The 17,946-nt window shown below is 38.5% G+C and overlaps 1 protein-coding gene and 2 long non-coding RNA genes across 37 annotated transcripts in view; 2 read left to right on the plus strand and 1 right to left on the minus strand.

The window, feature by feature from the left end:
* mef2cb (myocyte enhancer factor 2cb) overlaps nt 1-9,608 on the plus strand; it is a 90,834-nt gene extending 81,226 nt beyond the window's left edge. For 14 of the 24 annotated variants that reach the window (XM_081610608.1, XM_081610598.1, XM_081610596.1 and 11 more), the window contains 5 exons: nt 2,040-2,212; nt 3,114-3,137; nt 3,931-4,060; nt 5,365-5,500; nt 5,791-9,608. In XM_081610608.1, the coding sequence (XP_081466734.1) occupies nt 2,040-2,212; nt 3,114-3,137; nt 3,931-4,060; nt 5,365-5,500; nt 5,791-6,139 (812 nt within the window). In that variant the 3' untranslated portion in view covers nt 6,140-9,608. Of the gene's footprint in view, nt 1-2,039; nt 2,213-3,113; nt 3,138-3,930; nt 4,061-5,364; nt 5,505-5,790 lie in introns of those variants that run through there. The other 10 variants (XM_081610611.1, XM_081610603.1, XM_081610604.1 and 7 more) reach the window with 2 other exon arrangements.
* A 163-nt stretch (nt 9,609-9,771) lies between these two features.
* LOC108166578 (uncharacterized) lies at nt 9,772-16,394 on the minus strand. The gene is made up of 2 exons (XR_001776927.2): nt 14,946-16,394; nt 9,772-12,706 (listed from the first exon to the last, which is right to left on the minus strand). It is a non-coding gene; the product is annotated as an uncharacterized LOC108166578 (long non-coding RNA).
* LOC103470447 (uncharacterized) overlaps nt 14,094-17,946 on the plus strand; it is a 45,600-nt gene continuing 41,747 nt past the window's right edge. For 5 of the 12 annotated variants that reach the window (XR_001776925.2, XR_001776924.2, XR_534483.3 and 2 more), the window contains exon 1: nt 16,429-16,793. This is a non-coding gene — a long non-coding RNA (uncharacterized LOC103470447). Of the gene's footprint in view, nt 14,175-16,428; nt 16,794-17,946 lie in introns of those variants that run through there. The other 7 variants (XR_014088898.1, XR_014088899.1, XR_001776926.2 and 4 more) reach the window with 5 other exon arrangements.

Genomic DNA, 17,946 nt, shown 5'->3' on the forward strand with positions numbered 1-17,946 from the left:
TTCAGAGAAGGAGCCAAGAGACCTTTGTTACCCCTTGTGGAGCTGCAGAGAGCCACACCTCAGGTGGAAGAATCTGTCAACAGGGCAAGTATTTGTCATGCAGTCCTCACATGTAGTCATTCTAAAGCGGAAAGACAAAAAGACGTCTTGCTTGTAGTTTTCCACAGGTCATTTGTGGAATACAGCTAACGTGTAAAAAACGGCGCGCTCTTCAGATCAGAGCTAAATAGTAACCTTCGTGATCTTCATGCAAACCACTTTGTGGTGCAAAACTATCTTTGCACGTCAGCCTGAACACAACGTCACTGCTAAGGAAAACGATGGTGGAAAACTCATATTGTGGGAATGCTTTTATTCAATAGGAACAGAAGAGTTTGCAAAAGTTACTTTAAGATGGATGGAGCTAAATACAGGGCAAACCTGCAAGAAAACCTTAGGATGATGAGGATGTTCTCTTTCCAGCAAGACAGCAGTGCTAAACACCAATGTAGGTGCTGCAAGGGAATACTTTATATGAAAGCATATTTGTCTGCTTTCCCATTGGAAGCACAGATCTAAATCTAATCTGTGGCAAGGCTCAAGATACTCACAGATGCTCTCTATTCAATGCGACTAAGCTTGAGAGCTATTCTGCTGTTAGGAATGGGCAATAATGTGTTTATGTGCAAAGCTGGTCGAGAAATACAGCCAAAAACTTGGTGGTTCTATACGCTAGCGTTGACTCACTGGAGCTTATTATTAATTTATGCCATAATTTTTAGACTTTTCATTGTAAAAGCATTTGTGAGCTGTGCGCTAAATCACAAGAAAATATTTCATCTTGTTGTGTAACATGACAAAATGTGGAAAGATTCAAGGGGAGTGAAAACTTTTACAAGATACTACATGTGCCACTTATAAGAAAATATCGGGATTTACACACAAGCCGAACTGCCTACAAAAAAATTATCATAAAACATACACAAAATGACACACAAACTCACTGCTAACAAAAGCTTAAACATGCTTATAAATCACACTTTTCAGCAATGACACACGCACCCAGCGCGACATGCTGTTTTTCTCGTTTTCTTGCCGGCCTCATTTTCTCTCACTGCCAGCGGTCGTTTACTCTTCAAATTGTTCAAATTGAGCTTTTGAGACTTTTCATTTCCAAACAACAACAACAACAAAAAAACCTCGCTCTCAAATTAAACAAAGATCAGCGAGGGAAATTGCCCAGGAAGACATCTGCGTCTCATTTTTTTCCCCCTGAGTATATGATTAGGAAATTCATTTATGTCTAACATATAATTCCTGCCCGTCTTTCAAGTGGGAACGTCCACACTGCGCCCTGCGTTCTACCCCTTTGGAAGATCGGATGGGGAAGTAAGGGGAAAAACAGCCCACGGTACGGAGTTAGAAACAAAGACTTTGTTGCCTGGCAGTGTTCTTTTCGCTCAGACTTTTTTAATGATGTTGGTAGGATTTCACCCCACCATTTTTCTTGTGTAGGAGAAAGTGGATCTCGAGCAGCAACAGAGTAGTTTTTTTGTGCGGAACTATGGCTCAGTTCTACTTTATTTTGATTTATTTATTGACCTCATTCTTCTGTGGTCTTGTGACCCATAATTAGATGTTTTTACGAGGTTAATTCACTGTGGCTGAGACATAAAGTCTTTGTTGACAGTGACTGAGGTAAAGGGTGTGTTCATCATATGACTTCCTAACAAATGACTGTTACTGTTGTGATAATCTGTTTGACTGCGGGTCTGTGGGTGCGCTTTTCTATGAGTCCCCATCTACTATAAGTGTCCCAATAAAATTCCTACCACAGGGTTGGGGAAAGGAGACAGAAACACCTAAAAGTGTCCAAAGGGAGAAAATGAATTAATCTATTCCCTAACGAGGCATATTAGCAGGGGACAGAGTTTTGCTAAACTTTTCAAAAAAGTTTAAAAAAAAAAAAAAAAACAACAACACCTCAATTGTTTTTGTTAAATATCAGGTCAGAAAAGGAGCATTTTCAATGTTTTTCCATGTGTGTTTTGTTCTGTCAGGAAATGGCTACGGAAACCACCGCAACTCTCCTGGCCTGCTAGTTTCCTCAGGTGGAATGAACAAGAACATGCAGGCAAAGTCCCCCCCACCCATGAACCTGGGCATGAACAACCGCAAACCTGACCTACGCGTGCTCATCCCCCCTGGGGCCAAGAACAACATGCCCTCCATTGTGAGTAATCTCTGCATCCTTCATTTGGCATCCTTTTTCTCCTCATCTGCTTTTCCCCATTGTATGTGATATGACCTGTATCTGGGTCTCTTATTGTTTATTTTCTTTTTCTTTCTCTCACTGCTGCTTTTATCTCTTCATATCAGACTTGGGTTGATTGATTCATTGTTATGGGAACAGGGTTTCTGCAAAGAACTAAAAAAAGTTCTAAACAAGTCTTAAACCACTTCAGGGCCTAAACTGTCTTAAATACATCCAGATTTTCTGAACAAAATCTTAAAATACGTTTGTAAATCTGTAAAATTTCTATGTACGCTTGTTTTTTCTTTTGCCTCTTCCATTGAGTTTTGTATTTTTCTTGTTTTTGTCTTTTTTTATTTTTGTGCTTTTTCACAGAAAATTACTACTGTCTGTATAGTTCGTTGAATTTATTTTTAGAAAGTAAATAATTAATTTAACTTGTTTTTTATATACCTTAATTTTAAATAATGAGTCTCTAAAAAATGTCTCAAAAGGAATTTACCTGCTAAAGTTTGCAGAAATCCTGTTCAAAACAACATCTTTTCCTTTTTGATAAATCTTTTCAAAAATTTTGTCTTGGCCCAAGGCTGATATTTTGTCAGAGACCCACCATAGATTCTGCTGTGTCTCTCTGCGCTGGCACTTAAACTATGTGATCTGGTAGTTTTGCCTCATCCACTTTCAAGCTGTTTTTAGTTTTAGTTAGTACAGGTTCACTAGCTTATATATATATATATTTTTTTTTATTTTTATTTTTTTTCAAATAGTTTTGATTTCATTGGTACAGTCTTCAATTAGTTACATCCCTACTAGCTCCCTTAATGTGCTCAGTCATATGCACTAATTTGAATGTATTGCCCTCCCCTTTCAATGCCATCAGTCTGAGGATGTTGACCTGCTGTTGGTAAGTCAGACTGCCACTCAAATTTAGAAAACGAGACGTCAAAGTAGTCAAAACCTTTGTTTTATTATAACAAACCACCTCGGTAGTTCGAGTGAGCACATTGTGCCTTAGAATCCCAACAGCTGTACCTTTTTATTGTGGGATATGTTTTTCTTTTCTTTGTTTAAGAAGAGCAACTCCTAACTTATAATGGCCAACTTTTTCCCTGTTTCTGCTGATGACATATTCCAAGGGTGCATAGTGCCATCCAGTGGCGTGTCTAAGTAAAAACAACCCAACCACTTTGCTGCCACAAGCCCAGCTGTATCTCCTCCTCCCTTCACTCTTCATGCGTTTCTTTTACCAGCTTCCAGAAGGTTAAAAACACCTTCTATGCAGATCTTAAACCTCTAAATGTCCACACAAAAAACACCACACACGTTCTGTTTTTTTTTTCATCAGACCTCTATTGTTTTCTCCCTCTCCCTCCATGAAAGGCTTTCCCTTGCAGTTGGCACCATACGTTGCTATGGAAACCCATGGTGTTACTATAGCGACAGCAGCCCCTTGTAAAATAAGAAAAAGAGAGGTAAATGATGGGGTTGGCAGAGTTCAACCGAGCCTCTTGTCAAGTGATTAATTTCCCCTGAAGTTGGTACCACATCTGATCTCTCAGCATCTGCTGGCATAGAGAAAGAAATTACACATGATAAAATGTTGGCTACTTTTTTTTTCCCGTTTGTTTCCCACAGAAGTTCGGTTCATGTTCTCAAGCTTCTCTTGTGTCTTGTTTCTTTTTCCCTTTCTGTCACAGAACCAGAGAATTAACAACTCGCAGTCTGCTCAGTCGCTGGCCACTCCTGTGGTTTCAGTAGCAACTCCCACTCTACCAGGACAAGGCATGGGCGGCTACCCATCTGCCATCTCTACCTCTTATGGTACCGGTACGTACTTCAGTGTGTTACCAATCCTCTTTTTTTTTTCCCCCAGTAACATTATTTAATGATGTTTATTTTACATTATTAACATAACTTAAGTTACTTTACACTTTAGTCAGACGACTCAAATTTAACAACAGAAATGTTATCATACATATATGATAACATGAGTTGCATACATATATGCAACTCAGGAGTGCATATATGTATTTATGCATGAGGTGCAATTTCTGTCCAGGGTTTAATTCAGGTGAACGTGGTGCTGAATGGGGTACAGATGTACCATGATCATTAGAGCAAGGAAGTGTGGGCATGTGTCGGAAAGTCAAATCAGCATCTCTAAAACAATTCTCAACAGATTGAAGCACGGAGTCTTGGTAGATAGCGCATTGACTTTGAACTCAATAAAACTCACTGAACCAATAGCGGTATTTGACGTCTCTATAAATCATTATTACTTCACCTTTGACCTCTAACATGTAGCAGTATGTGTCTCTTCACTTTTCCTTCAGAGTGCATTGCTGTGATTTTCCAAATAAAATTAAGAATTTTCTTGCATCTGAAAAGAGTACATGGAGCCACTGAGCAACAGTCCAGCACTTCTTCTCCTTAGTAAAATGATTCTGACAACTTTTTTAAGGAGTGCTGTTGCCCATGTATACACCTGTGTCCACACTTTGTTAATCTCTCCCAAATTTGAAAGGACTTTGGTCCAGTATGTTGCTTGTGTTCCTTTTTCTGGCCATATTCCTTCTATTCTACCTCCTCTTCATATACCTGGATACAGCACTATTTGAACAGCCAGCTTCATTAGTAATGACCGTTTATAGTTTACCTTCCATGTGGATGGCATACATGAAAGCCTGTTGGACAGCTGTCAGTCAGTAGGATTGTGCAGACATAACCTTTTAAGAGTAAAAAAGGATTTTTTTGTTCATTTTATGTAATATTATCATTTTCTGGGAAGCAAGTTTTCATAAGTTATGAGCCACATTTACCAATATAACCAGAAATAATATTCTGAAATGCACCAATGTGCTTAATGTGTATATGTATATGGCATGTGATTCCTATTTTTAGAATTGCATAATAAAAAAAGAATTAGCATTTTCAGAACTAAGTTACACTTTCGAAGCTCTCCAAATGTTCAGTTGTAATAAAACCTTTTAACAGCAGAGGGTGCTATAGCACTACTAACCGTCAGGGAATAGGATTCACACATTCCAATGGAGCTGCTCACTTTTTGCAACTTTAAGCTTTTGTAGTCTTCATCCTACTCTTTCTTTTCTCCCTCGTATGTTCGTGTTCAGAGTATTCCCTGAACAGTGCAGACCTGTCCTCGTTGTCTGGCTTCAACAGTGGCAGCTCCCTGCACCTCGGCTCCATGAGTGGCTGGCAGCAGCAACATCTTCAGAACATGCAGCATTCGGCCCTCAGCCAGCTCGGGTGAGTGCAGGAAACTTACTCTTAAGGTGTTTGTGTTGTTGGGAAAATGCATGATAACGCATAGATAATTAACAGAGATTTTTGGTTGAGTTGCCACGCTAAGACTTCTTCACTGTTCTACATCTTCACTCGTTAGGTCAAACACTAAATGACACCTCACTGTTTTCACATGTATGAGCGCGCGGGAGTGCTGACTGCATGCTTGTGTGTACAGACTTGACTTTACAATCACCTTGTCTCTTGCTCTGTAATTCTGTAACCCCTTTGCCTTTCCTTTTTCCTTCCAACAGAAATTGCTCTAGCTCTCACTTATGTCAGGGTTCAAATCTATCCCTGCCCTCTGCTCAAAGCCTGCACATCAAGTCCGAACCTGTTTCTCCTCCTAGAGATCGCACCAGCAGCACACCAGGGGGCTACGGCGGCGGGGTGCCACCCAGTCAGAACCCCCAGTCCCGCCAGGACTCGGGACGCTCCCCCGTCGATAGCCTGAGCAGTTGTAGCAGCTCCCACGAGGGCAGTGACCGCGACGAGCACAGGAACGAGTTCCACTCGCCCCTAGGACTGGCCCGGCCTGCCCTGGACGAGCGAGAGAGCCCCTCCATCAAACGGGTGCGGTTGTCAGAGGGATGGGCGACATGATAGCTCTGCCGACACTCCTGGCTGTGCCCCAAGTTGCCCGGAGACCCTGACAATGCAGCATTTCGATGCACCAAAAGTCAGCTCCCATCTCCTTGTCACGCACCACCCGTCCCCACAGCCTCTCTCCTTTCATCTCTTTAAAGATGAAGGAAAGAAAAGGGACAACCCTTTTCACAAAATGTTTTGTAATTTCTTTTTTCTTTTTAATTATTATTATTTACTTCTTTTTGTTGAGTGTGTGCGTGTGTGTGTGTGTGTGTGTGTGTGTGTGTGCTTTACTTATTGACATTATATAAACCAGTGAGGGTGTTGTAATGGGCTTTTGGGGGGGGCGGGTGTTGGTTTGGATGGGGGATTTTTGCTGGGGAACTATGCATAAAATGTATTGTGTGTGGATAAAAGAATCACATGCATATATCTCTACACGTATTTATGTGTACATATATGCATATCAGCATATAAAAAGAAGTAGTCAGGTACTCCGTCTCATAAAACAACGTACTTACAATTTGCCTCAGTGATGTATCATTAACTAGAAACAAAAAAATGAATAAAAAAAAACAATAACATGAGAGTGAGTGTGTCCAGAGGGGGGGTAAAAAAAAAACACCTTGCACTTGAGTTGGACAAAAGTACGTGTGTACAGTATCAGTTTCATTGCTTATATTCCTTCTCCGCAGTCCTCCCTTGCAAAAGCGTGTTAACATTAGATGATGTCATGTTGCAGGTTCAACGTATTTATGTAAATAGTGGATTAACAGGTGTGGGGGGGTAGGGGTGTTGCAGGCAAGGGGTTAAAAAGTTGCCAGACATTTCAAGATTTATGAACTCAATAAATGAAAAAGCTATTATGCAACATTTGAAGGATTGTACAGGTAAACATGCAGAAACCCAATGCTAGGTGTTGATTTGTTTTTGGACTCCAGTTAGAGGACGGAGTGAGGACCACCCTTCGATCTAAGAGCTGCATTGGTGTAATCATGAAAACTCGGGTTCTAGTATTAACTTCTCAGTATTGATGAACAAAAAGAAAAAAAAAAGATAAAAAAACAACAATTGTACGATACACTTGCTTATATTTTCATATGAAAGGAATACAATGCAAAGCATTTTGTGGCTTTTTGTAGTTTCTATAAGCCAGAATGTGTTTTTGATAGCTTTGCTAAGGAAAGAGGGATAGTTCACCCGGAGAAAGAGAGAGGGATGCGGGTTACGGGGGGGATGATTGGGCTTTCACGCCCTAAGCCATGAAAAACAGATTGAGATCCAATGCTTTGCTGAACTGTTTTATCTTTGTAGAGGTTTGTTTTTAAACGTGTATTTCTAATTATTATATATAATAATGGTAATATTAAGAATCTTTAAAAAAAATCTGTGAAATTAACATGCTTGTGTATAGCTTTCTAATATATGAATATATATAATGATTTTTTTTGTTTCTTAGTGAAGTTTCTATGTGCAGTTGCACATGTTGTCTGGTTTTTGTTTCAGTTGAACTCTGAACAGTGCTGTTGAAGGGGGTTGTATTTAGACTAACTTTAGAAACCAGCTGGATTTGTGCAACACGGAGGAGATGGGCCTGAATGCTGAAAAAACAAAAAATCACAAAAACAGTGTGCTTGTGGAAAACGTCCGGAGACTGAAACTGGAGATGAACAGAAATAAAAGGCTCGATGTATTCTGCTCATCTCACACACCAAGAAATATGATGGGAATCTGGTTGTATTTGTATAAATTTAGATGAGTCACAGGGATTTAAAAACGATCAAATTTAATCCCAACAATCTCATAAAGCAGTTTTTTTGACATTATACTAAAATCTCAGGTCTTCTCCAATCTTAAGTGTGTTTTCTAGATGTTTGACGAAGCTCACCCGAACTATACTGTTTCTTTTCGAATCATATTTACCTAATGCAACTTTGCAAATGCATCATGATAAATTCCCATTGATCATCATTATTATTTACCAACCTAAGCTGATTTGTCCCCTTGCGGTCTCCGCTCATGTTCCACTCTTCAAAACGCATTTCCACTTGAGGCCACTGACAGTTCAGCAAAAAGAAAGAAACTGATCATGCTGGTATATGGGAAAAGCACAATTTGTTAATTTTAGATAAATAGTTGTTTTGGATTTTTTTTTTCATCTTTTTTTGTTTTTAAACAATGAAACTAGCCACATATCTCTCTCTGCCTCCCACTCCCGTATCTGCTGTCACTTAAGTGTTATACTATTTCTGTGTGCATATTTCATGCAGGTTCACAATGTTGTTACTGTATACAGTCTGTGTAGTCAAACGGGGCAGAGCCTCTGTAACAGTGTTCTTTCTTTTATTTTTTAAAACTTCAATACAAAAAAAAACAAACAAAAAAAATACAGTTGGAAAAATAAATAAATATGATGTTTCAGGCAGCATAAAGTGTGGAGAAACCAAAGCCAGTGGCATTTCTGTATTGTAAAATCAACTTTTATTTTCACATCCATTTATGTTTTTTTTTTTTTGTTTTTTTGTTTTTTGCAAGCATTGAAAAAAAGATAATAAAAGAATTTGCTCAAATGTACAATTGCTTTTTTCACATTTCAAACACAGTTAGTTGGGTGTAGCTTCAGGTTGTTGTTGTTTTTTTTTTTTTTGTTAATCTGCTTGAACAGTTTCTCTGTTTGATCGCTCTACTTTTCTTTCCTCTCCCTGTGTATTGCATTGCAAAAGGTTCATATTAGCAAAAAAAAATTGGGTTTTTGCTCAGAATCAAAAAATTTATCCAGACCTGTCACCACTCTCTGCTCTAGATTTAATAATTTTTTTACCAAAGATGGAGAAAATTTGTAGTGTTGCCTTTTTATTTAAACACGTCTGGTGTAAGTGTCGGTACCTCAAAATTGACCTAAGCAGTACCTCAGCTGATTTTTGAATAAAGTAACTTGCAGTGCAAAGGGGAGACCATACACTTGTACAGTCATGTGTATTAACTTACAAATGCTAAATGCCCTGGCATTTAAACAGGACTCTTTGTTGCTCCACTGTGTTTGTGGTTTATTTAAGTTGTGCTCAAAAAAAAACAAAAAAACCAAAAAAAGATTTTTTTAAAAGTGTAATATGGTATAAAAAAAAATACAAATAAAAAATACTTCAAAGTCAGTCTTTAGTATCAATGTAGCTTGTATAAATTTGAAAAAAATGGGAGAAAGTTTGGAAGTAATGTTTTTTTTTGTTTTCGTTTTTTTTTTTTTTTTCCTGGAACGCAAGAGAGCGGCTTTCAGCGGCATAAGCTGGCCTTTGTCGCCACTTGAGACTAAGATGGTTTTAAATTAAATCACATCTCTGTAACTCAAGGGACTTGTTTCAGCTGTATGTAGTAAAATAAAAAAATAAAAAAACGTGTGGGGATGGAGTCCAAGTCTCCTCTGCTTGAGGGAAAGGCTATTTGTATTTTGCAGAGATTTCAGTAAAGTTACTGGCTTTCTTAGTTATCCTGATGTGACTCAGTGTGGTTTTATTGTGTTGGATTTGTTTCTATACATGCTTGTCTAAACAGTTATTCATTCCATTTAGAAAAAAAAAACATCAATTTGACAGTATTCTCTGGGATTTTCTGAATAACAATGTCGACTGCTTAAAACTCAACAATGGAAAGAGAGACTGCATTTCTTTTTTATTTAAACATACATTAAACAATTTAATGAAAAAAATTTTTTCACACTTATAATTACAGAGGTGATATATTTTATTAGTGAAAAAGGTCTCTTGCAAATCAAAGAACATACACGTGTTCCCCATCAGGTAGAAGAAACAGTACATGGAAAAAAACAACAAACGAACACAGTTTGTGCTGGCTCAAACCATGATTGGCTCATTAGATTCTACATAAAATAATGAAAATAATAAAACATAAACGATAACCGATTATACAAAGAAAATATTATCTTGATATGTGCTCCCATTGTTTTTTGGTCATGCAAATGATTAACACATAGCTTTAAAATAAAGCAATCAATGAGGTTAGCTCATATGGGTTCTAATTGTGGATATCCATAATTTTCACATCATTGTATTGCTCATTTGTGAGCTTGAAATATAATAGGCATAATATGGAGAGTTGCTTCATAATAGTGTGATGACGTTACAAAGAAGTCCTTCTAGAAACAAAGTTTAAAAAAGAAAACCAAAAGAAAACAAGATGCACTTAAGCCTTCAGCTCTCATTTTCTCTCAGTTCCCTAAAATCTAGAATATAATATATTTTAGGTGAACCTTTGGATGGTTAATATTAAATAGTGGTAAAACGCAAAATGCACATTTTATTTCAATCTTCATCACCACATGGAAACTCACAGCAAGCTGGTAGAACTCATTTGATCTTCAATGTAGTCAGAAAACAGTATAGGAAAAAATAATAATGCCAACATTCTTTTAAACGTTTATTATTTTTCTTTTTTTAATTTTTTTTTTTACTTGTACAAATTACATAAATTCACAGGTTTCGCTGCGCTGCGGCTTTATTGTGAAAATCCTGCCATTTTGACGTCATTCCATGGCGCTTTTTGAGCTGACATTATAATAGGCCTAATAAAGAGAACTGTTCAAATCTGCTGTGATGACGACGAAAGAACACACTAAAGACAAGAAAAGACTTGTCTTTTCTTTTGATGAACAACAAAATCATCAAAGGAGGACCCGTGCTAAATCGATAGTCATCTTTTCGTAATAGGTAAATAAAAAAAATAATGAGCCTAGCTGAAAAGGAGCTTCGTTATGAGAAACCTGCAATGTTGACGTCACTGCATGCCGTATTTGTGATCTTACAATACATTTGGACCAATCAGGACAACTGATTAGACTGATGTGACGACCGTACAGATACATCAGTGACCAAAAAAGGGGAAAACATGAAATATTAGGAATAAAGACAAAAACAGAACAAAGATATGTTAGATCCTGTCTCTGTTTGTTCATCCTTTACCTTCAATTCTGTCAACGCTACCAGGAAATACGACACTTGCTTTGAACATTATCCAAGTCTCTTTTTTTGAACGCAAAGCGCAAAATGTTTCCGTTTCTATTCATCCTATTTCATGTCAAGTGAACTAATAAATTGCAATTCATTGGAATTATCTCAGTTGTGTTATTAAATGCTCAATGGTGCGCATAAAGTTAACTTTTTCTTATGAAAAGATAATAATACATAACGTCACACATTGACTTTATGTGTTGATCGCTGGTGAATCCTTCTCGGTTTCCATTGGTCACATTACACCGCTGGAATGCTTTCAAAAATAACGTCGTGTCGCATTTTAGTTACATTTTTCGAGTCTTTGCATTATAATTCGAACTTCAAATCGACCTACATAGTGCATGTAGCGAAGCAAAGATTTGGCTGGTGGCCTATTTGAGTTTCTCTTAAACTGATGTAAGTAACAAAAATGAGAAACAGAAAAAAAGAAAAAAAAACAACAAAAAAAACACCATTAATTATTTCTGTAAATAATCTAAACATGAACAAAAAGTAAGTCGCTAAAAATCCAATAAGCTAAATATTGTAATCACAACAAATATCACTGACAAAATGATTGCACTAATTAATTTCAAGTGCAGTTTTAACGGATAGTGTATTGTTCCACGTCATATTTGCATGTAAATATGTAATGCAATGTGAAATGATCTCAACAGACTGAACCCCATTGAAAACCTCCTGGTTATTCCACCAAATACTGATTTCTGAACTCTTCCTGAGTTAAAACATTGTTCCTAATTGAATATGAACTTGTTGTCTTTGCATTATTTGATGTCTGAAAGCGCTGCATCTTTTTCGTTATTTTGACCATTTCTCGTTTTCTGCAAATAAATAATAATTCTTATTTTTGCTTGGAATTTCGGAGACACGTTGTCAGTAGTTCGTAGAATAAAATAGCAATGTTCATTTTACTCAAACACATATAAAAAGTAAAATCAGATAAACTGATCATTTTAAGTGGTCTCTTAATTTTTTTTACATTGCTGTGTATGATTCGCTGCTGCGATTAACGAAATCGAGTCATTCGTGGACCAGGTGGATTCGATTGAACAGATAAAGGTATTTCGAAGACGACCACTGACGCAAAGGGAAAAACAAAACAAACAAACAAAAAAAACATCTATCGACTAATAAGAGACTACGAAAATTAAAAATGAACTGTTACAAAGAAAAAGACGCGTGCACCTAACAAAGTCCATCTCGATCCAGATCGCATTAATTTGCCCAGCCTGACGCCTTCATTGGTAGAGCAGAGTGAACTTTTTAAAGCTAAAAATCACGAACTAATTGGAGCTAAGGCGACGCATGGACGAATTCATGGACGAATTCATGGACGAATGCATTAAATATGTCTTCTTTTTCTATCAACAGACAGGATTTTTCAAGCTGCACGAGTCGTGGAAGCTGGTAACCACTATTCTTCCTCCACAGTGCGCATTCTCCAAGTTTACCACTAGATGTCACCATTCACCATTTAGTCAATTTCGTCGACGCCGACCGTGTTTAATCGTCATGGTCGTCATCTCCATCCTCCAGAGGCGTTGCATGTTTCCAAGAACTTAAAAAAAAAAAAAAAAAAAAAAACCTTTATGGCGCTTCATACGTAAAAGCAAGACATGCTTAGAGAGGAAGGTGAGAGCAAAATATGAGCAATGAGTCCCACATAATTTGAAAGACATTTGTAAGCCAACTTTCCATTCTACTAATTAATAATAATAATAATAATAATAATAATAATAATAATAATAATAATAATAATAATAATAATAATGTGATTTTTGAAATTGCTCATGGACTGTTATCCTAAAGGTGTGTGTGGTTGTGTGGTGGTATAGTGAAGGTTATTCGTGCACATTGTTTCCTCAATCTCAGATATTCTTCTCAATAGATGACTATTGATTTGACTGTATTTGAGAAGTTAGACTATTTTACTACTCCATTTGTTTTAATGAAAAACAACATCCTGAGCCCTACGCTCTCCTTGGTGTCACATATTGCTCCGAAGGCTCATATACTGAGACATAAAAAAAAACGTCTTCAAATGTAAATGTGCGCATACGGATTATTATCTTTTTCTATTATTATTTCAAAAGGAGCCCTAATATAGATGTCAAATTATAGCGTCGTGTTTCTTTTTTCTCAAACTCAGAAGAGCATCTGTTAAAGCAGTGTGTCATTTTATCTTTCTTTTTTTCTAATTCACCCTCTCATCTTTAAGGAATAACTCGGTTCGAACAATAGGTGTGCTAATAACTTTGCAACAAAATTGTTTTCCATGCGGATATTTGAATTTAGTTCCTTCTGCCGTCTGCCTCTTTGTGACAGCACCTATTGCAGAGTTTGGAGGCTCACATCGGCATTTATTTTATTTAAATGTAAGTTAGTGCTAATTTTGTTAGATGTAGCGGGATAATAATGATTTGCTACAACAAAATCGTCAAGTTTTAATGACCTGAAGTGATTCACATTATCAAGCCAATGCTAAACAACTGAATGAAATTGACATTGTTGCTTTTGTTCGATTTTCTGAATTGCCTATTTGTCACCATCATTGGTTTTCTCACGCTTTTTTTCTTCGACTTATTTAGGCGATTGGAGAAAATTTGAAAGAAAACAAACAAATACAACGCCTCGAGCCTAACTCTGAAGTTGGGATTATTTGTGTTTTTAAACAGAGGATTCTCAATTTGAACTCCCATAAAGCGACATTCGAATCGCCTGCTACTACAATATTTGAGAACAAGCCTTTATTTTCCCTTGCACATGTGGGGTTATCCAGATTCCTGTGGCTCTGGAGGTGTTTTACGTGAGCCAGTCTGTCTGACCACTGGTGCTGAGCTTTCGAGCATTTGAAGAGCAAGGTGACGAAGGGGAGTAGCCTATAGGGGGACTGCTTCTGCCTATGGCAGCAAGAGGAAAAGTTTGCACTCCATCCATCAAAAGCGGCCTATATCAAGTTGATCTATGGCGTCGCTAAAAGCAGACAGGTCAGAGCTACAGAAGCGTCGGATTTTTGTTAACTGGAGGTAAGTTGGAGCGTTTTGTAAATTTAGACAAGACTGGAAACATGCAAAATGAGATACGATTTGGATAAGGGGGAGGGGGGGATACTAAAGAGGGAAGAACAAAAATGAAAAGTAAAAAAATAAATAAATAAATAATAATAACAGTTATACTAAACGTTAAGATCACACACAATAATATTTTGGATCTTCTCTCTCATAGAATGCCGCACTTGCATTTGCGCGCTCTTCCCCTGGCGTCCGTGTGCGCGTGCATGGCAGCGCTTTAGACAGCCCGAGCAATTGGATCGTAAATGTCAACGCTGCGTCACTGCTGTTTCTTTTTTTCTTTTTTTACAGTCTGACCACAGGACTTTTTGTGGGTTATTAGTTTTTGTACAGAGTGTGCAGTTTTCTGCGTCTGTCTAAAGAAAAAGCAATGCTGCCTCTGCTCCCTTTCTATTGTTTATCCAGCCACCGGGGAGCTCTTTGTTCATGCATGCTGCATATGCATCGTCAATTTGAACGGAGACGTTTTTTTGTTGTTTTTTTTTTTTTAGATTGGAAGACCATACATCACTATTTGTACCATCTTTTACAGGATAAATAACAAAAGTAAGGTTAAAACTAAACTAATCGCCGCCTCATTGCATAATATTGAATAGTCATATTCATGCAAAATAGGTCAGCCATATATATATATATATATATATATATATATATATATATATATATATATATATATAATGCAAATCTAAGCACTGAATATGCATCAATATGAAAAACAATACGCACACCAGAGCCAACGGCGTCGAGGAATTTAGATAGAATAGTCGGCGAGGATGGTCTCATTACGCATGGGCGTTTTTTCCACGCAGCAGCAGCAGCAGCAATCTCCCGGTTCCACTTCTTCTCCTCTTCTTCTTGCCTTCCTCTTTCTGTCCCGCTCGCGTTATATGCCTTCTTGTTGGAACAAAACAAACGCAGTAGTCGCTCTTTTAAAACGGCAGTCATTAAAAAACACACGCACCCTGCAGTGGGTGTACAAATTATCCTCCGACTGCGGCCGGGCTCCACTGCCAATGTAGTAAGGAGGGGGATTTGCATATTTTGATGGGCTAATTGCCTTGATGTATTTAAATATGGCTGCACGCAGCTGATATGCTCGTCTACGTCACTGAACGTGCCCTCGCAGTTTAACTAAAACGTGAATCCAGGCGGCGGATGCTAATGGATACGCCTGCAATTAGGCAAAAAAAGAGGGGGGGGAGGGGAAAAATGAGAGAATATTTGCTCTTTGTTTTGGTATTCATTATTATTATTATTATTATTATTATTATTTACATGGGTATTTTACAGGATAAAATGTGAGGATTTAACTAATTATATTTTGCAAGGAAGCTCGGGATAAGGTGTATTAGAAATAAAAAAAATGAAAGTAAACATGTTTTTTCTATAAAGATAAACATCGACAGAAGGACAATCTATTGCACTGACCTCATTTGAACTTTTGTTGAGTGAAAATTGCTTTTAAAATTTCTACTCTTTCCTCAAACTGTGTGTATGAGTGTGTGTCCAATTTCTGGACTCTGGTTATCCTTCCCATTAGGACACTTGCAGCAGTGTGACTTCTGGTACACTTAAGTCAAAGTGTGTCTTTCCCAATTTTCTTTCTTTTCTACTTTTGACTTTAGTCACAGACTTAGAATGTTTTTTTGTTTTTTTTTGGGGGGGGGGGATTGCACGTTGCAAAATTATTCCCCCATATTTTGTCTGCAAAACCCGCAATAAATGCGTTCCGTTTGTCAAAGCGTGTTAGAGGAGCGTCCGCAGCAAATTCATTACCACCCCGACTGCGAGGCTCAGATCGCAACCTGGTCATAGGGGGGCGGGGGGGGGGGGAGAGGAAAGGGGAGTGGGAGAGGAAAGGGGAGTGGGGTCCGAACAATGCTCCCTCAGTTCGTGCGTGCAACAAAAGAACCGAGGGAACTTGTTTTGGATTTCAGAGCACGTCCTCTACTCACAGAGAAGGATGGACTTTACACCCACCCCTCCTCATCATCATCACCTTCATCATCACCACCCACCGCCCCCCCCCCTCCCCCTCCTCTTCCCTCCTCATCCGAACCCCATTATCAACAGGGGGTGGTGGTGGGGGGATTGGTAAGGGGGTGAGAGAGAACAAGACAAAAAAAAAAAAGAAAAAAAAAAACTTGCACACTCTCTGGGAGCTCAACTGTGCATGCACTTTTCTATTTGCTGCTTTATGGGAAAGTTGTGTCTCTCCCTCTCCTCATCCCTCCCCTCTTTTTTTTTCCCCTTCCCGTCTCTGCGTCTGTCATGTGCCTGGGATGTGCTCATGCTTTTGGCACAGAGCGGCCGTAGCGCGCCGCCTAATGCGGGTTACAAAGTGGCAGCACCAGTTTTAAAGTCTCACCCCCCTTAAGCAACCAACTACCCACCAACCCAGCATGTTTAAACGCCTGGGATTTTTAGTTGCTCCCCCCGCCCCCCTCCCACCTCCAAGAGGAACATTTACCTACACTTCATACCACGATACACACGGACCTCGTTGTTCTTCTGCTTCTGCCGCCTTGGACACTTTCTGATTCCCTGGCAGTCATCTGGCTGGACCGTGTGGAAGTAAGTTCAACTTTTAGTGGCTGGTTTGAGGGATGCGCTTGCACACTCTGGTGCGCAAAAAAGTTAAAACGTACAAGAATGTATGCACAAGTAACTCGTATTGTCTTAGTTAGAGCATAATGCAGGGAAGTTGTTCGTGCCTAAGTTAATTCCGGTGTTTTAGATCGCTATGAGCTTCCCACACCGCTTGAAGTTAACAGATTAGACAGGAAAGATTTGTTCTATAATTGAAATTGTGTTTTTAAGTTAGGCTATAATTGTCACATGGCACTTTAGTGCAGAATGCGCTGTACGGTCTGCCAAGTTTGCATATGAGTTATCGCGAATGGTTAAGCTAAACTGGGATTATTATTATTTGCGTTCGCAACAGTTGGATAAAAATAAGTCACGTTTAAAAAAAAACGCGCCTCTTTAAAAAATATCAGAAAACGCGCTGTCTGTTGCTCAAGTTTAGGTTGACTAAATACAGTTTGAGATACGCGATCAGCACGTTGCTAGAGAACAATAGGGACTGATTTGGATGTAAAAGCAAAGCAAATCTTTAATGACTCTTGTTTATGAAACGAGCTCCGGTGTTGCGCTGAAATAAACAAAAAGAAAGAAAGAAAAAAACACGCACTACACCGCCTGCATGTAAACGTCACCAAAACTGTCATGCGGTCTGTTAAAAACAAAGCCCTCACACCAACTACAGCTTCGCTGCGTTGTTACTGCACTTAATACCAAAAAATAGGTATTTGACAGATGGCATCCATCATGGAATTTTTCAGTTTCAATTCAGTGCGTGTTGGAGGGATCAGCAGGTTTGCGTAGCGTCGACTGTGCTGTAATTAAATCACGGCCTCTTAATGGGAAGGCCCGGCCTAAAGCTTCTTGCATTCTAATCAGGTGATCATTGAAAAGTTAGTCAGGCTGATCCGAAGCTGGCCTCACGTTGCCATCAATAGGGAGGTCAAAATGCTTGTGCTGGATATAAAAAAAACAACATCTGGAAACAAAGCGATTAAGAAAGCAAATGAGTGATTAAGAGTTTTGTTCCAAATATATATTTTTGATATATATTTATACTGCGGATACAGTGTGCTTAGAGTTACTGGATGTGATGGTTGTGACTGAAAACATGCGAATCCCTAATTGAAATGCGGAGTCCGGG

This window comes from Poecilia reticulata, chromosome 9, assembly GCF_904066995.2.
Source record: "Poecilia reticulata chromosome 9, P_reticulata-male-v2, whole genome shotgun sequence".
Classification (NCBI taxonomy): domain Eukaryota; kingdom Metazoa; phylum Chordata; class Actinopteri; order Cyprinodontiformes; family Poeciliidae; genus Poecilia; species Poecilia reticulata.